Raw genomic sequence first — 19,743 nt, 5'->3', positions numbered from 1 at the left:
GGAACCTGCGCCTCGGGGTGTAAGTAGTGCTTGGGGACTCCGGGAGCATTCAGTGCTGTCCTGAGTCCAACTGCTCCTCTCTTGGCGCCTTCCTACGGCCCTTCCTCCGCCCTCTTAAAATTCTGGTGAGTAGATGTTTCTCCATTTTAGATCTTCCAACGTCCGCGCCCAAAGCCCAGACCCTCCCTGGAGTCCCCCCAGCAAGACCCTCTCTCTCCTACCTTATGCCCAAGAGCTCGAGGTCTCAGTGGACCGGGCTGAGGACACAGGCCGCCTTGAGCCCGAGCCAGGCGGGGACTGGGCCGCTGCGGTGTGGCCCCGGAGCGCTTGGCGGTCTCGCTCACTTCCCAAGCGTGAGCGTGTGTCTCCTCTGCAGCTCGTCTCCCTCCCGGAGTAAGCCACGGGCCCTCCCAAGTCCAGAGCAGAGATCTCGACCCTGCAGTCCGGTCCTTGTGTCCCTAAACACGCCAGGGATCAGGCTCGACCAGTCCCCTTGGGCATGAGGAGAATCCCGAGCTTTGAGCTATCCGGGGAAATAAGGTCACTGTAGGATTGCACAGGTCTCTGGGGAGGCTACCTCGCTGTCCAAGCGCATTCAAACCCCTGCCCAGAAAGCAGAAGGCCCCCAAGGCTCTGCCCCCTCCTGGGACTCCCGCACGGTCACTCCCCACAGGGGCCCCTGCAGGGTTGGACAGCGTGGGGAGACGAGGATGCTGGCCAAACACCAGAAAATCAAGGCAGAGGGAAACTTCTGGAAGACATCCCTTGCGGCCATCGCTGGAGCCTGGGGTTAGAGGATGACTTCAATTTTTAAATGTTTTGCCAAGTAGCTAAGGTGTACAGAAAGTACAAAGAAAATAATAATAAATTGAACATATGTATTCACCACCCAGCTTAAACAACACCTTGAAACCGTATGTAAATGGTAGCACGTTGTATGCATTCTGCAGAACTTGCTCCCATGCCTTAACACTTTGCTGTAAAGATTTATACATAAATCTAGACCACTCACTTTCACAGCTGTATGAGCTGGATTCTTCCTGCTCATCTTTCCATCTATCCCCCTTGGTCCCCAAATTATCTAGGTCTCCCCAACCCTTCCTCCGGAAGACCTCGGAACCACCAGCTTCCGGGTCATAATTGCTCCAGCCCCACACCCCCATCTCTGGCCACGCCCTCCTCTCACAAACCGCCCCCTCCCCCACCCAGTTCCCAAGCTTCTGGAGCCTCAAGAGGAAGGAAGTGCCTTGGAAAAATGTCCTTCCAGCTGTTTGCATGTTTGTTTGTTTGTTTGGAGTGGGAGGGGAATAAGAACAGATGAGATTTATTCTGAGCATTAAATCAAGTTTTAAAGTAGAACCCCTTAGCCAGGCATGGTGGTGCACACCTGTAGTCCAAGCTACCTGAGAGGCTGATGCAGGAGCATGGCTTGAGCCCAGGAGTCTGAGGTTGCAGTGAGCTGTGATGACGCCACTGCACTCTACCTGGGGTGACAAAGGGAGATGTCTCAAAAAAAAAAAAAAAAAACCCTACTTTGTTGCAAATCACCACAGTTTTTGCCATAAATGGCTAAGTAGCATTTGGGGCTGATTGGTTGTCTGCCACATGATCGTTTTTTGCAGGGACAAGAAATGCATGCTATAGCAGAAAATTTCTTCAGCCAATATGTAATTTACAGGGTTACCCAGGAACTTCTTAAAAGTAGATGGTAGATCGGTAGTGCTAACCAGCCTGGCGAGTGAGGAGAGAGCATCGTCTTTGGAGTCAGATGGACTTGGGCATGGACTTGGACATGTCAAGCCATGGGGAAGTTATTTGACTTCTCTGAGCCTCACCTTCTTCAACTGTAAACAAAAGGGGCCCACTTCTCGGAGCTGTCATCAAGATATCGGGAGTTAAAAGTGAACACATTGGAACATGATAGGGGCTCATGGATGTTAGTGTCCCTTGTACTTTGAATTCAGAATTAAACTATGAAACTCTTTTTAGTAAGATGAAAACAGAAACTCAGCTAAAATACATAAACGAGAATTTATAGAAAACACTTTATAAGGTGATTTCACTTATACCATGTCAAATATGAAGAAATTCACTCAGCAATAAAGTACACATTTTAAAAGTGAGTTTCATAAAGCCAAAACAAATTAACAAAAATTAGATATGACTGATTGGATTAAAGGTAACTGAGGTTTTGATTTATGCACGATTTCAGGGAGAAGAAAATAATGCCAAGGTAGTATCAACTTTGAGACAGCAAAGGCTGACAGTCTAGGAACAAAAGGAATCAAGCTTATGATGAGGCACAAGAAGTCAGACTGGAAATGGATTGTCCTTACTTGACCCTTCACTGTTTTGTGCTCCTATACTTCCTCTTATACTCAGGTCCTGAAAGAAAAACAAAACACAGGCTCTACGGCAGCTAAAGAAGCTCAATTCTCTCTAAAAAGGAAACTGATAGGTGCGATGGGCACCACCTGGGGGTTGGACATGCTTGATGTTTTAGCAAGGGGGTGCAGGGGGAGGAATGGCAGGGGCAATATATGTAACCCTAACAATATTTGTACCCCCATAATATGATAAAAGGAAAAAAAAAGGAAACTGACTTTAACCACTTCCTGCATGTGCCATACCCATTGAAGATTGAGACACAACCTCGGTGGTATAGCGCTCAGAGGAGATCTAGGGCAGTGAAACTATTCTGTACGATATCACAATGGTGGCTATGTGTCATTCGACATTTGTCAAAACCCACAGACTGTATGTACAACACCAAGAGTAAACCCTAATGTAAACTGTGGACTTTGGGTGATTATGATGTGTCCATATAGGCTCATTGATGGTAATAAATGTATCCCTGTGGTGCAGAATATCAGTAATGGGAGAGGGCATGCCTGTGTGGGGGTGGGGGTATATGAGAATCTTCTGTACTTTCTGTTCAATTTTGCTGTGAACCTAAAGAGGCAGGAGGATTGCTTGAGCCCAGGAGTTTGAGGTTGCTGTGAGCTAGACTGATGCCACGGCACTCACTCTAGCCTGGGCAACAAAGCGAGACTCTGTCTCAAAAAAAAAAAAAAAAAAAGAAAGAAATCTTACAGAAGTAAATAGACCATATCTATTTAAACTCCAAAATAGCACCATTTAGAGGCAAATACCAAAAGAAATATCAAAGTGGCAGCCCCTGGGAGCAGAAGGGCATGGAGGCAGGCAGGAGACAGCTGATGTTATATGAAGCCCTGTAGAAGTATTTAACTTTCAATACTATGTGCATGTACAATTTTTATTTTTAAAAATTCTGATTACAATTATCTGGAAAGTAATGGGCAGGCAATGTGTGTGCCTCCTATTATGAAGTGCTTTTTTTCCCATGTAAGCTGAGTCTGTGATAGACTCTGTTTTATAGACTCATACTCGTGGCAGTCCCATTAGATGTGAAACACCACACGCTCTGCAGTGTAATACACATGCTCCACATAATCACAATCCCATCCTGACCTTTCCCAGGTGTATACTGAATGTGGAGGGGTTTAGGTCTAGCATTTGTTCTCTCCAAAATAACTAATGAAAACTTCAGTGCTTGCCTCTGAAAATTACAGGTCTGGATGGAAAAAGAAAAAAAAAACTCTACAGGATAAGCAAACAATGTCTGTCTGCCTCTTGACAGTTGCAGAAAAGCAGGTGTTTCTTTCCCAGTGTTATTTCCAGAAAGAAGAATTGCATAAAACAACTGGACTTCTGAGATTGTTGCTGAAGTAATGAAATTTCTAATCAGTACGTTATCCTGATGGTTTGTTTAACTCCCGGATGTGCTGTTCTGATAACATTAAAATGGGCTCCTTTTTCCTGGAAGGGATATACACTTAAGAGTTTGCTTTGTTAAGCCAAAAGAGAGAGGAAGAACTTTTCCGTTCCCCTGCATGCATAGAGGTGATAAAAATCTATGCTTCTGCTCAATTTCTTAAGAGTTTGGGAGTTTGTGGTTCATTGAAATTAACATTTCTTACCCAGGAACCTCTGGTCTGGCAGCAGGAATTTCACTCCATTCCCCAGAAATTATGGGGAATCAGTCCCTTGTCCCAGCCAACACACAGGGTTAACTTCCCCTCCCCCCTCCACCAAGCAGCCATCGCCTCTATTACTATTGCTTTTTAACATTAAGATTTTCTTTGCAAGGCTCCTGCGTTGTACAGAAGGTAATTCCAACCTCATGGTAACTGGTGGCTTTAAATGGTTATGACTCACCTGACAATCACAGCTGTCCACATGACAGCAAGCGTCTTGCATGAAAACCTGATAACACTTACTGTTTTATTGGGGTGAAGTCCCCAAGCTTGGTGGTGGATTTCTAAGGGGAAACAAATGGAAGAAGGCAGAATGTCGCACCAACTATGCTGTTTTGGTGGGGAGAGGGTATCCTGGGGTTTGTATAACAGATACTTCAGCTACCTACCAATGCCATGTAAACAATCCAACCAATCCTGAACAGTTCTAGCACTTTCTCTTCCCAGACCTTGCCCTCACTTCTCCCTCCCTCCCACTTTACCCCCAACTCCCTGTGGACAGTATGCCAGGAACATCCTCAGCCCACCTTCCAGCACCCCCTGCCTCCGGCTCTGCCCTAGAGGATTCCTTCTGGTTCCTGCGTCCACAAGAAATAGATGGGAGAAGAAAACTCTTTTCACACAGGCCCCAGCCGAAGGGGATTGGTACCCCACAAGAGTCTAGTTTGTCTTTGCCGGGGGATGGGGGATAGCTGGGCTCCATGGGCTAGCCTGGGGCCTGCCCACCCCATCCCATGTTGCCCTACAAAGTCGTCCAAGGATCACAGGTGATCATGGGGAACACGACCCCTAGTAAATAATCTCAGGAACCTATTTGTACCCAAGACCCCAAACTCACCTATCTTGCCTGGATCCCAGAAACTCAGCCCATAGCCTGTCTGCTTCCTTTGAAATCTTTGACGTTTATGAACCATGAGGAACTCTATTACCTTGGTATTCACACATGCTGGGTTTTGAATTTCAGTACTAAGAGGTGTCAACGGAAAAAAGCCAAGTCTGCAAAATAATTTTAAAGAGATTTATTCTGAGCCAAATTTGAGGACCATGACCCGGAGCCACTGCCAAGAGGCCTTGGGCAAGTGGACTCACTGTGGCTGGGTTACAGTTTGGTTTTTATACAGTTTAGAGACAAGGGTTATGGGCAAAGCCATCAATCAATGTGTGGGAGGCATACATTGGTTTGGCCCAAAAAGGAGGGCTATCTCGAAGGGGGGGGGGGCTTACAGGTTATAGGTGGGTTTAAAGATTCTTTAGATTGTAATTGGCTAAAAATATGAAGCTTTGTCTAAAGACTTGGAATGTTTTAACATAAACTGTTTACCAGAAATAAGCCACCATTTTGTTGCAAATTGAGGGCCTGCAGGTTTGTCTTGCATACCCTTAGGCCTGTTAATGGGTTACAAAGGATGTCTCCAAGAAGGGAGGGGGGCATGAAAAGGCCTGTTTGACCTCCCTCCTCCTGGCAGGCAACTTTGCCCTTGAATATTCCTCTGGCCACGAGGGGGTCCATTCAGTCAGCCGGTAGGGGTTGAGCATTTTAGTTCACAGAGGGAAACAACCCACAGACCTCAGAACCACATAGAAAAGGGAAGTGACACATATGTCCTCCTTTATGTGGCACTCGGTATTTTATTGTACTGGGAGCATTTTCCTTACCTCTCTCACCCTTAATGATAATAGAATCCTGCGGGAGAGTACAGACGTGAATTCTCCATGCCTCTGTAGCACAGCGGGGGCGCCTGCCGCTCCTGCTCTGCGCCCCTGCATGCTCCCAAAAGCCAGAGGAAGAGGGACGTCGGGGACTCTGGTGGCCTGCACCCGGGTGTCCCTGGACCTGGGCATCCAAAGGGCCCCTTTCTCACCCCACCAGGCTGCCACAGCCTTGCCTCCATCTCTCTGAAGTCCGCCTCCTTCTTTCTGTGTCCGCTGTGCTCCCAGGTGCCCTCAAGTGGTGACATCCGGCCTAGCCCCGACACGCTGTCTGTCTGGAGAGGTCCCTGCCGGGTCTGGAGCTAAAAAGCGGCTACACCGGGGCAGGAGACGAGCGCGCAGGGCAGCACCCACGCCCAAGGGGCGCAACCCGTCCTCGTGCGCCTAACGGTGACCAGGAGTGGACCAGGCCCCGAGGGGCGGGGAGCGCGCGGGTTTAGGATCTGGGAGAACCTGCCTAGCGGCTCGCGCGTCCACCCCGCCGCGTCTGCACCGCGCGCTCCAACCTCCCGGCTGAGTCCGCTCCCAGTGTCTAGCTGGGGACGCCACCCGGCCAGGGTGCCACGGACGTGAGGACACCGAGCAATTGGGACGGGAGGACAACAGTCGCGGCTGTCGCTGTGGGCCCGGGTGGGGGGAAGGAGATGGGAAATCCAGCCTCCTCCGCTCCTGCAAACCCGCGCGCGCACACACCCTACTAAGAACGTGGTTTCCCGCTCTTTATCTCTTACTGCCGAGACGTTTAAAGCATGAGTCTAAGGCAGATTCTTAGCCTCGCCAGGGCTCTGCGACTCAGCAGCCGGCGGTGACCGGTGCTGGTGTTGGAGTTCAGGGAAAATGAAATCGAGCAAATATTTTCTGGGCGCTCGCGACGTGCCGGGCTCGGCGCGGTGACACCCGGCAGGCCCTAGACGGCCCCGGGCGCGCCGAGCGGGCTGCGCGGGGAGCGGACGCGGACCCGCCCGCCCCGGGAGTGAGTAGCGCGGTGGGAAATCCGGGTGGTTTATCCAACTGCTGCTCTCGCTGGGCGCCCTCGGCCACTCCGCCTTGGAATAGTCGTTTCTCCATTTCACCGCTGCCAGCTCTCGTGCCCAGTGCCCAGAACTCGTAAGTTACCTAACACCCGGAGGGAGAGGCCACATTCCTTAGGGAATTTAGAAGCGTGAACTGCGCCACTCACTAGTCCTCTATTCGCCTAAATGACCTGCCCGTACAGATTCACAAATAAATCTTCTAGTCCTGGTATCACGTTGTAACTCTATCTACCCCCAAAGAACAGGGACTATCAAAAGGATTAAAGGAAGGGGACTAGTTTATATTGAACCAGGTGCTTTAGATCATTATTTTATGTAATCCTCACAACTCAATAGAATGCTGTTATTAACTTTTTATTTTATTTTATTTTATTTTATTTTGAGACAGTCTCACTTTATTGCCCAGGCTAGAGTGAGTGCGGTGGCGTCAGCCTAGCTCACAGCAACCTCAGACTCCCGAGCTCAAGCAATCCTGCTGCCTCAGCCTCCCAAGTAGCTGGGACTACAGGCATGTGCCACCATGCCTGGCTAATTTTTTCTATATATATTAGTTGGCCAATTAATTTCTTTCTATTTATAGTAGAGGTGGGGTCTCGCTCTTGCTCAGGCTGGTTTCGAACTCCTGACCTCAAGCAATCCTCCTGCCTCAGCCTCCCAGAGTGCTAGGATTACAGGCGTGAGCCACCACGCCTGGCCTGGTGAAAACATTTGAACCTCAGGGTCTAACAATGTCAATGTCAGGCCTATCCCTGGATAGTCAAGATATATGAACCAATGGATTATTTATTTTTTGTTTAAAGCACTTTGTGTTGGTCTCATTTATAATCATCATGTCTGTCTTGCTCAGAAGACTTTCCCAAGAAAATTGCAAAGGTCATGTTACAGTGTTGAACACACACTGCATTTCCATCACAGTTGAGTGATGGGAGTGGGCATGGGACCAGGACAGAGCACCGCAGGTGAAACATGCAGTTCTGAACAGCCTAATTCAAACAGCATGGGAGAGAAGGTTTGAAAGCCAGCACAGATCAGCACTCAAATCCAACCACATTAACCTTTATAGTTGAATACCTGTTAGTTCCTATTTTACCATACAATCCATTTTCCAAAATATAAAGAACTTCAGTCCATTGTCCTGGCCTTCGGAATGGATACAGAAATAATTATCCAACCTGTCTAATCTTGAATTAAAATTACTCTAGAAATTTCTGGAACATGACAAATGTAAGGAGAAAGGGAGCAAGAGAGCCAGTGAAACATCCAAACTTTGCCAGGACAAAGGGGAAGATTCAGGGAACAATCAAGTCTTTCCTTATATTGAGACTTCATTGTCACTGTCATTGATCCCTAGATGACCTGATACTCTGGGAGTAGCCGGTCCAGGACCCTGCACAGTACAGAACCAGTCTCAGCAGCCCTGTGGGCCCCTGTCTAAGACACTGGTTTAATGAAGCCATAATCCATGCACTTGACGAGACATTCCCGGGCCATCTGAACCACGTCTGCCTTCTTCTCATCTGGCTCCTGTTTGCCCACCACAGTCAGGATTTCCAGGAGCTCACTCTCCACCAGCTTCTTGGCCAGCTCAGCATCAGCCGCCAGCAGGTTGTAGGCGATGACCAGGCCCCGGTGTTGGACTGACAGCCGGTCGTGCAGGCAAAGCCGCTGTAGGATCTCCAACCACTGGGATGTCTGGAGAGGGAGAAAAGGGTGAGGAATGTGCTAGGTTGGAGTGTGTCTCCCACAATTCATGTGTTGGAAATTTAGTCCCTGGCATGGTGATGTTGGGGGCTAGGGCCTTTAAGAGGTGACTAGGTTGTTAGAGGAACTGATGCTGCTCTAATGCAGGGTTACTTCTTGCAGCAATGAGTGAGTTCTTGCTCTTGAGGGACTGGATTAGTTACCACAAGAGCCCTTCATGGCACCACATGCCACTCTTTGTGTTTCACCCTTTTCATATGTACCCTCGTCCCCTTCCATTTCTCTACCATGTTATGACACAGCACGAGGCCCTCACCAGAAGCTGACCAGACACAGCTGCCCAATCTTGGACTTCCCAGCCTCCAGAACCATGAGCTAAAATCTCTTTTCTTTATAAATTACCCATTCAGATATTCTGTTATAGCAACAGAAACAGACTAAGACAGAAGGATTAATCAGTGGGGAGATAGAAGAGATTTGGAGATAAGATAAACAGAAACCATTGGTCAGGCCCATAGCTAAGTAACTTAGCTATGGTCACACATCCAGAAATAGTAGATGGAGTTAACATGCATTTGTTTTTTAAGCAGCTTGAGAACCAAAGGGACAGGCCCACTGCATGCCTGAGCAATGGGGATGCAGAGTGTTCAAAAGGAAGATGCTCACCCTGAGCACCTGGGCAACCCAGCCTCTGTCAACCCTCATGCCCTTTGAAACATGAATGCCAGGCATGCAGACATGCTCTCTACCAGGCCTGACTTAAACTGGAATCAATGCAAGAGTCTGGAGTACATCCCCTCCCCCATTCCCAGTTGTAAAGCAAAACAACTACTGTGCATGGAGAGGCAGGACAGTAGACTGCTCCATCACCCCAGGAGACAGAGATGAAACTGAGAGTAGAACCAGGAGACTTAAATTCTGTATCACTCAACAGACACACATGGGGCAGCAGAGTAGAATAGTCATCTGCATGGAGTTGGAGTCAGAGAGACCAGTGTTCAGGTCTCAGCTTAGCCACTCACCAACTGCATGACCTCAGCCAAGTTATTTAACCTCTCTGAGCTCAGGAGCCTCATCTGTCATCTGCTGTGTCTACCACTAACACTGTGATGATTTATTTAATGGGATGATACATGGAAAGAGCTTAGCATGGGGGCTGGAGCACAGAAGAGCTCAATAGGTGGAAGTGGACAGGGATGATAATTTAAGGCATCATCCCCAAGATTCTCCCCTTTGGGCTTCTTATACCTGTCACCCTCACCTGGCATTTGTCAGCATGGATCATGTTCTACATGCACTGCTGTCAGATGGGACACAGACACAGAGGGGAAGAAAAGGCAAATTCTTCGCTTTTGAGTGTCAAAGCAGACTTTTGTAAACTCTGCACTGAGTTTCCTTCCCCAAGGACAGGAAATCAAGTTCAGCTCGCTGTGGTAGGGCCCAGGGAAAGTTTCTGTGCTGATGAGTCCAGGGCCCGTCACTCCCTGGGATGAGTCATTGGAGGCTCAAGGGAAGGGGCGATAGAAACCCAACAGGGCGGGACCCCAGGGCAGGAGGAACTGCTGCCTGGCTTTCCGGGGCATATCCCAGCTGATGCAAGACTGCTGTGTTCAGCATCCCACATGGCCACAGGGTCACACAACAGATGGATCTGGACAGCTTCACAGACTCCCCAGGATGCCCATGTCAGGACAAAAATGCAGCCAAGATTTCTGAGCCCCTCAGGAGGAACAAAGAAGCGGCCGAGAGTGAATCAGCAATCCCGAAGGATTCGAATCTGTTCCCACTAACTGGTTGTGTGGCCTCGGGCTAGTTACTTTTCTGCACCCCAGTTTCCTCATCTGTAAAGTAGGGATAATAATAATAATATCCACCTCACAGGGTGGTTGAGAGGATTAAGTGACTTAATATATGCAAACATTTAGGGCAGTGCTGGCCTTCAGTTAAGTGCAAGGAGTCACAGAACATCCTGCAAGGACATCCTGCCAACAGTTACATGACCAGAGTTAACCCCAGTAGAGGCGACTCTAGGGCATCGGTTTCATAGGGTGGTCTCCAAGCCAGAAGCATCCCACCCCCAAGCTACTGAATCAGAATATCTGGGGAAACTATTTTAACATGCTGATTCTTATGCAGGTTACAGTTGTGAGAAGCTTGCCTTAGGGAAGGAGGCTGAAACCCAAAGACCATGCAGGATGAGCGCTATCCGGCAGAGACACCCTCCCCTGGTGCCAGGACAACAGAAGGCCCCTTGGAACTTAGAGCACACACCCTCCCGTACACACACCTTATATTGACTAAGAGAGAGTGGCTTTAAACCCGATGCGAGCACCTTTGAATTGAGATGTCTACATCTTTCACCATCAGAGGAGATGATGAACTGTGAATTTCAGTTTGGTGAAATAAGGGCAGTTTCCTTTTGCACCTGCATGTTTGTGACTGTGTAAATATCATTCCCATTACACCTGCAGTGATGGTCCCTGTCCCACCACAGGAGCTGGTCATCGTGGCCACAGAGGAGAATCTGCAGGCTCTTTTCCAAACCGTGAGCTCCATATGGTAGCCCACCCACTTTCACTTTTCTCTTGAGAAGCTCAGGAGCTCCGCAGTGGTAGCTGCTTGTTATTATTATTGTTATTATTATTAAGTAATAAGATACAGGCACTCCAAAGACAGTGGGTGGAATCACAGTGGGAGGGATTTGAGCTGGCACACTTGGGAAGTCCAGATAATGAAGGTAAGTGCTGAAGGATATAGACCCTCCTCAGTTTAGTGGGGGGCTGGGAGGGGTTACTGCCGGGGTCTGGCCTCCCCAGAGGATTATCCAGGACAGTGTGGTCTGGGGGTGGGGAGATTCCCTAGAGCCCACCCAGCCCCTTCCTGTCCCCAGGGCCTGCCCGCTCGCACCACTTGGGTCATCTTGAGGCACAGTTTCTTGTGCGCGGCTGTCAGCATGGCCAGGGCCCCTGCAGCTGCGTTCTGCAACTTGTCGTCATCCTCCCCGCACAGCAGCACCACCAGCTTCAGCCGGTCATTCCCGTCGGCCAGGAACCGCTCCTGCACCTGTGGGAGACAGGTGCGTGGCTCAGGGAAAAATGCCCACCACCTGCGCAGCCTGAAGAGGGAAAGATGCATCCTAAGTTCGCTGACCCAGGATCACGTGGTGTTTTCCTCTGGGTAGCTTGCTCATGCCACCTCCCCCTGGAAGCCTTCCCTGATTGGTTGGATGAATTCCTCCAGCTAAAGGGTCAAGGAAATAAGAGATTCCCCATCTGGGGTGGGCCACCACGTCTGTTTGCATTCAGCTCTCCACACCAGGGGAAAGAGGCAGGCACAGACTCCCGGACAGTAGATGATGCCTGAAAAGCCGTGTTTCCTTCCTTTTGGGGAAGCTTGGAAGGTTTTTCCCACAATGCCTGGGCCTCCGGGGTCTGCTAAATGACTCTGCAGAGACTTGGGCAGGAGCCAGAGACAGTGAGGTTGCTTGATATTAGAGAGCTGCTGTACAGTCTCCAACAGGCAAGAGATGAGTCGTCCCAAGGGCCTACAAACCGGAAGAGCCTCCTGGGGCCCAGGGCCCTGCGTTGTCCCAGAGAGGTATAACACCTGGCAGCACGTCACTCCCACCCCCTGCACTGCTGTAAAATCTGGTTGGTCAAGTCTAAGGGCATTTTACTGGGTCAGATTTTCCTGGTAGTGGAGCTCCAAAAGGGGACAAAGGCCACAGCTGCGCAGGTGTGACCCTCCACCTGCATCTCCCTGAAGCTGGAGCCGTGGTTACCAGAGGTGAGAGCACGGCAGTGGGGTCAGCACAGTCCCCTCTCGTGGGCACAGTTGCTGGGAAGCAGCCGCCCTGCTGAGGACTCTATCTGCCCCCCTCACACCTGGAGGTGCCGGTACCTGGTTCTCATTGATAGGACCTGAGCGGAAGTGACGTGTGTCACTTTCCGGCCACCATGGGTGGGTGCTACTGGTGCCTCTGGTCCCATGGTCTCTCTCCCCACGCACCATCAGAATGGAAATGGGCCACAGAGGGGGAGACGGTTTTTGGTGATCAAAGGCATCTGGGTTCCCAAGCCACTGCTTGGAAGTGAGCCCCCTGACCCTAATAGGACTACAGCACAGGGAGCAAGAAATGATCCTCCATCCCGCTGTGCATTTTGATTTGGGTTGTTGCACCAGCTAGCGCCCCCCAGGGAAGGCTGCCTTCCTCCCTCCCATTGTCTGCCTCTACCCCGCAGCCCTCCCCACCTCTGCCCTCCTGGGACACACCCTCTTTCTTCCATAGGCTGCCAGTCCCCCCCACCAGCCCCCTGGGGAACTCTGGTGGCTTTATATCCCCTGACTGAAACAGGCTTTGGTGGATCCTCCCATAACAGTGAGATCCAGGATTTAAGTATTGGCCGGGCGCGGTGGCTCACGCCTATAATCCTAGCACTCTGGGAGGCCGAGGCAGGAGGATCGCTCCAGCTTAGGAGTTCGAGACCAGCCTAAGCAACAGTGAGACCCCCATCTCCACTAAAAATAAAAAAAAATAAAAAATTAGCTGAGGGGTGGTGGAGCACATCTGTAGTCCCAGCTACTCGGGAGGCTGAGGCAGGAGGATCACTTGAGCCCAGGAGTTTGGGGTTGCTGTGAGCTATGATGATGCCACGGTACTCCAGTCCGGGCAACCGAGTGAGACTCTGTCTCAAAAAAACAAAGGTTAAGGCCGGGCGCTGTGGCTCACGCCTATAATCCTAGCTCTTGGGAGGCCGAGGCGGGTGGATTGCTCAAGGTCAGGAGTTCAAAACCAGCCTGAGCAAGAGCGAGACCCCGTCTCTACTATAAATAGAAAGAAATTAATTGGCCAACTGATATATATATAAAAAATTAGCCGGGCATGGTGGCGCATGCCTGTAGTCCCAGCTACTCGGGAGGCTGAGGCAGAAGGATCACTCAAGCCCAGGAGTTTGAGGTTGCTGTGAGCTAGGCTGACGCCACGGCACTCACTCTAGCCTGGACAACAAAGTGAGACTCTGTCTCAAAAAAAAAAAAAAAAAACACAAAAGTTAAATAAATAAATAAAAGACTTAGATATTGAGGGTAAACAGACTGGGTCTCACACCAGCCCCCATGTTAGGGCCCAGGAGGGCCACTGGGCCTGGCCCTCCTGTTGACTTAGACCCTGTGGTTATCCTTGAGACTCTACCTACAGGCACAGAGATACTCCAACAGGACGGGAAAAAGAAGACATTCACCAGACAATTACAATCTGTCCCATTACCAGACCACGAGGCCTATGGCATGTTCTGAATTCATTTTCTTTTTATAAATCCTATATTCTGTGAAGAGCACAGTTATACTGCATTGCAATTTCTATGGAAACAGTGATAGTTCATGACATGCTCGCATTGAAAATATTCTAAAAGGGTCTGTAACTGTATTTGGCATTTCTTCATTTCTGTATATATTTGGAGTTTCAATAAATGAAAGTGGTCTCGGCTTCTCTTGACCTCTCAGAGGCCCTTGTCTCTCAACCTGCTTCATTATTAGGTTAATTGGGAAACGGTACCTTCCGCCTCATCTAGCCCAAGCTTTGGAGTCAAAGCCCCAGCTTGGGATAATACTACTTTGTGTTTTTTTTCCTTCACGCATATATTTTTCTCAGGGCTCCTATAAGGAAGGGGGCCTGTAATCTAGGAAAGATTTGGGGGGCCCTGGGTTCTTTGGCCACAGTAACAGCCCCTGATCTCACCTCCTTGTTGACCACCATGTTGCACATGCACTCCGTGGCCGCCTGCCGCAGCTGGTCATGATTCTCAAACATGTAGTTCTCGATGTCTGGCAAGGCCCTCTCCTTAAAGATCTTCTGCCTAGGGCGGGAGGGTGGTGGAAGAGAGGCCCTTGAGTCCGCTGCAGTGAGCCTGGGGTTTTCTGTCCACCCCGAGGCCATCCCTCCATGGCAGTGGTGTCCCTCCCACAGCCCCCGCCAGCATGGCTGTGTGGCATCGAGCCTGCCGCCAGCTCTGGAGGGAGAACCCATGGGGCGTAAACCCAGGGACATAGCACAGTGTCCAGGCCACAGCAGTGGGCTCTGTGATGAACACGCCACCCAACTGAAGAGCCTCTGTCATTGCTGGCAAAAAGAAACCTTCTCTTTCCTGTTGGACATGAAGCCAAGAAGATGTGAAGTCCAGGGCTGTCCTTGTGCCCACAAGAGAGCAGACAAGCCCATCTGAGGATTAAAACAACAATGGAAAGGAGAGGAGAGGCAGAGAGAGCAAGGACTCAGGGCAGCTTTGTAACCCCTGCATCAAGCTGCACCTGAATCTGGCTGCCCCGGATTCTTGGTTTACATAAATCGATAGATTTCCCTTATGCTTAAGCCAGTTCGAGTTGAGTTTTCTGCTACTTGCAACCAAAAGAATCCCAACCCAAGACATTCCACCGAACTCCTGCTTCCAAGAAGGAATGCACTATCCCCGCCCATCCCCCTGGATATTTTCATGCTACGTTAGAAAGAAGTGTCCTTGCGGTGTCCTTTGACATCTGACATCCACGTGTGCTCTTTCTGAGAGCTGACTCAAATCCTTCCCATCGCCTTTGATGCCATGCTCTGAGGAGAGGCATCAAAGCACGGTTGCGTGTGACACTTCAAACAAACGCTTCATGGGCGCCTCTCTCCACCCCCGCTCCCTCCAGCCCGCCCCACTCACCGGAGTTTGTCACTCCGCCCAGACAGGTTGGTGAGGCCCAGGAGGGCCTCGTAGTTCTGGATGCCGTCCCTCTGCGTGTCCAGGAGCTTCACGAGGGGCCGCACCACCTCGTACACCTGTGGGGGAGGGGCCGAGGGGCGAGTCAGATAGGGACCGAGTCCCCCAGCACCTTACATTTATAGGCGCCCAGCCTTAAACCTCCCAAAGTGCTTTTCCATACATCATCTGATTTAATCTCTCCCACAATCCTGGGAGGCAGGATGACCTCCTTTACTCTGCAGGTGAGATAACTGGGTTTGGGGAGGACGACCCTATTTGTCGGAGGCAGAACCAGGCCTGGGGTCCAGGTGCCACCAAGGTATTGCCCTCCCTGTGACAGCATCATGCCCCACTCCCAGACTGGGGCTGGTGACAAGGAGAAAGCCCTCTAGGAGCAGAGGCTGCCCCATCCCACCCATCCAGGCACCCACCCGCTCCCCGGGGAAGGCGATGTCCGGATTGGAGACAGCAGCGATCTTGGCGAGGGCGTGGGCTGCCTTCACCTTGCCCACGTCTGTGCCCTCCAAGGCCAGGGGGATCAGGGCCTGCAGGAAAGGGCAAGGTCACGGCTCAGTCGTGGAAAATCAGATACTTAATCACGATTCCCTCCCCCTGCTTCCCACATGCTTCCCACCGCACATCAAGGTCTTTACCCCACTGCCGCCCACCCATCCAAGTGCTCCTTCAGCTTTTGGAAAAATAAGTAATGCAACAAATGGGATTTTTTTACTTTCTGCCCAAGCCAAACCCCATCATAACAGCAGCCATTTACTGACCCCTACTGGGAGCCCATAATTTCCGTGTATTTTCTCTAATCCGTGTGACATTCTGCAAGGGGAGTGTGTGATTTCCCCCCTGTTTTCCAGATAAAGAAATTGTGGATCAGAGAGATGAAATAATTTATCCACGGTTACACAGCCAAAAAAGAGCAAGAGCAAGGTCTTGGCTGCAAGTCTTCCACATCTACCTGTGTTCCATGCTTCCTTCCAACAGCAAGGGGGATAAATAGGATCCCAGAGTACACGACACAGCATCAAGTCAAGCAGAAATTGGTTTGGGGCTATGAGCACAGGCAGCACAGACAGACAACTGAGTGGCCAAATTCCAGGAGACCGGGATGGGGCAACAGGTGCATTATTCTTGGGCCAGGTGCGTGCATGTGCATGCACACACACACACACACACACACACACACACACAGTGTGCTTCTTCCCCATATGACACCTTCCAGGAAGCCAAGAACCTTGTCCTGTGAGATTACCTTGCCACCACCTTGAGCCACAATGGTGCCTCGGTCCTTTGGATTGTCACACAGTGCCAGGAAGACCCTGCAGGACCCCCGCGGAGAGAGAACATTCACTGCACCAGCACAGCCTTCCGGGACTCAGCAGGCCAGTGAAACCCTGCACAGTGCAACTTGTGCTCCCAGAATTAGCCACTCTGGGAGATACTACCATGGATGTAAGTGGCTGGGAAGGAAGTGAGACCTAGTGGGGTTGCAAAGAGCCCCCAACACTGTTTAGGGAAACAACCACCCTAGAGAAACTCTTTAACATGGAGACGCCCAGGACCTCAACGATCTGGCCCTGGTCCCATCTAGCACCACCCCCTCCCGTGCGCTCGCTGCTCCAGACATACTGTCAGAGAACCCCAAATTCACTCACTCTCCCTCCATCCTCAGTGTCTTTGCAGATGCTGTTCCCTCTGCCTGGACCCTTCCCTCCCTTGCATTTGGGTGGATCCTTTTCTTCCTTCAGGGCTCTATTGATTGTCACATCCTCCCAGAGGCCTTCCTGGCTGCCCACCCACCTCCCTGCAGTCTGTGCTCCAACCAGCCCTCTGGACTTTCACCACCGTGGCTCCCACTGCATTGCACTGTAACCGTGACCTTGCCTGGCACCCCCAATAGGCTGCACAGAGACTGTGCCCTTAATCTCTGGGAACAAGGTAACCAGAATGGACAGGGGGCTCCTTCCTCCTGATGCAAGCTTCCACCCGTGATGACCCGCCTACCATGCTGCTTTTGAAAACTGATCCATCCCCTCCGTCCCTCTCCACGCCCGTCAGTGGCTCACCCCCTCATTTAGACCCCCACCATTCCCATCTCTCTGCACAGCCTCCTGTCCTGCAGGCCCCTCGGCCCCCAGCCCTGGCCCATTGATGCCACACCTGGCCAGCAGCTCCTTGGTCTGGTCGGTGAGGATGGCACTGTCTGCTTTCACCATACAGGCCAACGCGGAGATGACACCCGCCTTCAGAAGCCGCTTCACCCGCATGTCTACAAAATCCTTCTTGTCCTGGGGAGGTGAACGAGCAGCCATGAGGAAGGGGCCTGCACACCAGGCCAATTTGCATCGGAACCAAAGACAGTGCATATCTGAATTCTCGAGGTGGGTTGAATGGCCCCCAGAAATTTCTACAGCCTAATCCCTGGAACCTATGAATGTGCGACCTTACAAAAACAAAAGTGACCTTGCAGATGTGGTTAAGGATCCTGAAATGGGAAGATAATCTTAGATTATCTGGGTGGGCCCAATGTAATCACAAGGAGCTTTATAAAAGGGAGGCAGGGGCCAGGCACCGTGGCTCATGCCTGTAATCCCAGCCCTTTGGGTGTCCAAGGCAGGGGGGGATTACTTGAGGCTGGGAGTTCAAGACCTGCCTGAGCAACACAGCTGGAGATCCCATCTCTACAAAAAGTTTAAAAATGAGCCATGTGTGGCGGTACAGGCCTGTAGTCCCAGCTACTCAGGAGGCTGAGGCAGGAGGTTCTCTTGAGCCCAGGAATTCAAGGCTGCAGTAAGCTAGGATCAGGTCACTGCACTTCAGCCTCTAAAGAAAGGGGTGGGGGAGGCAGAAGATCAGAGTTAGTACTAAGCGATGTGAAAATGGAATGGAAGCAAGAGGTTGGAATGATTCAAGGTCTCCAGCCAAGGAATGCAGGTGGCCTCTAGAAGCTGAAAAAAAAAAAGATTCTCCCCTAGAGCTTCCAGAAGGAACCAGCCCAGCTGACACCTTGACTTTAGCCCAGTGATTCTGATTGTTAGGACTTCTGACCTCTAGAACTGTGAGAACATAGTTGTGCTGTTTTGGGTCGCTGTGTTTGTGGCAGTGTGCAGTTTCTAAAATCTGCAAGGTTACTTTTGTTTTTGTAAGGTCACACATTCATAGGTTCCAGGGATTAGGCTGTAGGTCCTAAGCAATAGGAAACGAATACACTCCTGATCCCTTCTCAAGACAGCCACCAAGGTGTACACTGCATGTCTGCCGCTGTGTGTACACGTCTTCTCCTTGTCCCTGCCCTCCCTGCTCCCAATGCAGAACTGAAGGAGTCGATACTGCAAGAAAATCCATCCCAGAGACCCTCTTATTCACAGACGAGTGACATAAACGAAAGATAATCTAAAACAGTGGATGACTGTTTTAGAAGATTGGGGTGGGGTGGGGGTGGGGAGAGAATATGGGCTGGAGTGAAAGGGGATAGCAGATGAAGCTGCCATGACAATGGATTGGGTTTTGCTGGAAACCCAAAGTCAACCCAGGGTTCAGCGGTCACCACAGATAATCTTCAGAGTGGGAAGTGGTCAGGAAGAGGCTGACAATCGTGGGCAATCTTTACAAGCCACATCTGAGCTTCGCAGCTGCAGAACATGCTCTATGCTCTTGCCTGGATGAAATCCTCTGCAGCTTTTAAAAATGATTCAGAGAATGAGATGGCAACGTGGAAACCGCATAAAGCATGTTTCCAAAATTGGGCACAAAATGATACCTGCATTCTGATTATAACTATGAAAATGCTCAGAGGGCCGGGCGAGGTGGTGTGTGTGCCTGCAGTCCCAGCTAGTTGGGAGGCTGAGGCAGGAGGATTGCTTGAGCCCAGGAGTTTGAGGTTGCTGTGAGCTAGGCTGATGCCACATCACTCTAGCCTGGTAGACAGAGCCAGACTCTGTCTCAAAAACAACAACAACAAAAAGATGCTCAGAAAAAACAAAGCCGGCCGGGCGCGGTGGCTCACGCCTGTAATCCTAGCACTCTGGGAGGCCGAGGCGGGTGGATTGTTGGAGGTCAGGAGTTCGAAACCAGCCTGAGCAAGAGCGAGACCCCATCTCTACTATAAATAGAAAGAAATTAATTGGCCAACTAATACATATAGAAAAAATTAGCCGGGCATGGTGGTGCATGCCTGTAGTCCCAGCTACTCGGGAGGCCGAGGCAGGAGGATTGCTTGAGCCCAGGAGTGTGAGGTTGCTGTGAGCTAGGCTGACGCTATGGCACTCACTCTAGCCTGGGCAACAAAGTGAGACTCTGTCTCAAAAAAAAACAAAAAAAAAAACAAAGCCTCCAGCAGGTAATATAACATACCCAAATATCGACAGCAGTCATGTGGAGATGATGTCATTGTGAGTGGTTATTCTCTTATCATCCACCTTTTCGTTTGTTTTGCAGCATGGTTATATTACTTTGATCATTTTTTAAAATCAAAATGATTTTACTGGCTGGGAA

The 19,743-nt window shown here is 50.4% G+C and overlaps 2 protein-coding genes across 2 annotated transcripts in view; one reads left to right on the top strand and one right to left on the bottom strand.

Annotated features, from left to right (window-relative positions):
- The window catches only part of NLE1 (notchless homolog 1), a 350,374-nt gene that overhangs the window by 298,115 nt on the left and 32,516 nt on the right, over positions 1-19,743 (top strand). The gene's annotated exons all lie outside the window — the stretch shown is intronic.
- Positions 7,843-19,743, bottom strand: part of UNC45B (unc-45 myosin chaperone B) — a 31,050-nt gene continuing 19,149 nt past the window's right edge. Inside the window, exons 14-20 of the mRNA XM_012788952.3 lie at positions 17,410-17,537; positions 16,502-16,568; positions 15,672-15,785; positions 15,202-15,317; positions 14,241-14,358; positions 11,411-11,566; positions 7,843-8,494 (exon numbers count right to left, since the gene is read on the bottom strand). Of these exons, the coding sequence (XP_012644406.2) occupies positions 8,234-8,494; positions 11,411-11,566; positions 14,241-14,358; positions 15,202-15,317; positions 15,672-15,785; positions 16,502-16,568; positions 17,410-17,537 (960 nt within the window). The 3' untranslated portion in view covers positions 7,843-8,233. The remainder of the gene's footprint in view (positions 8,495-11,410; positions 11,567-14,240; positions 14,359-15,201; positions 15,318-15,671; positions 15,786-16,501; positions 16,569-17,409; positions 17,538-19,743) is intronic.

The sequence above is a fragment of the Microcebus murinus genome, chromosome 18, assembly GCF_040939455.1.
Source record: "Microcebus murinus isolate Inina chromosome 18, M.murinus_Inina_mat1.0, whole genome shotgun sequence".
In the NCBI taxonomy this organism is placed as follows: Eukaryota; Metazoa; Chordata; class Mammalia; order Primates; family Cheirogaleidae; genus Microcebus; species Microcebus murinus.
The sequence above is the reverse complement of the archived record's forward strand: the minus strand, read 5'-3'. Positions and strand labels throughout refer to the sequence as shown.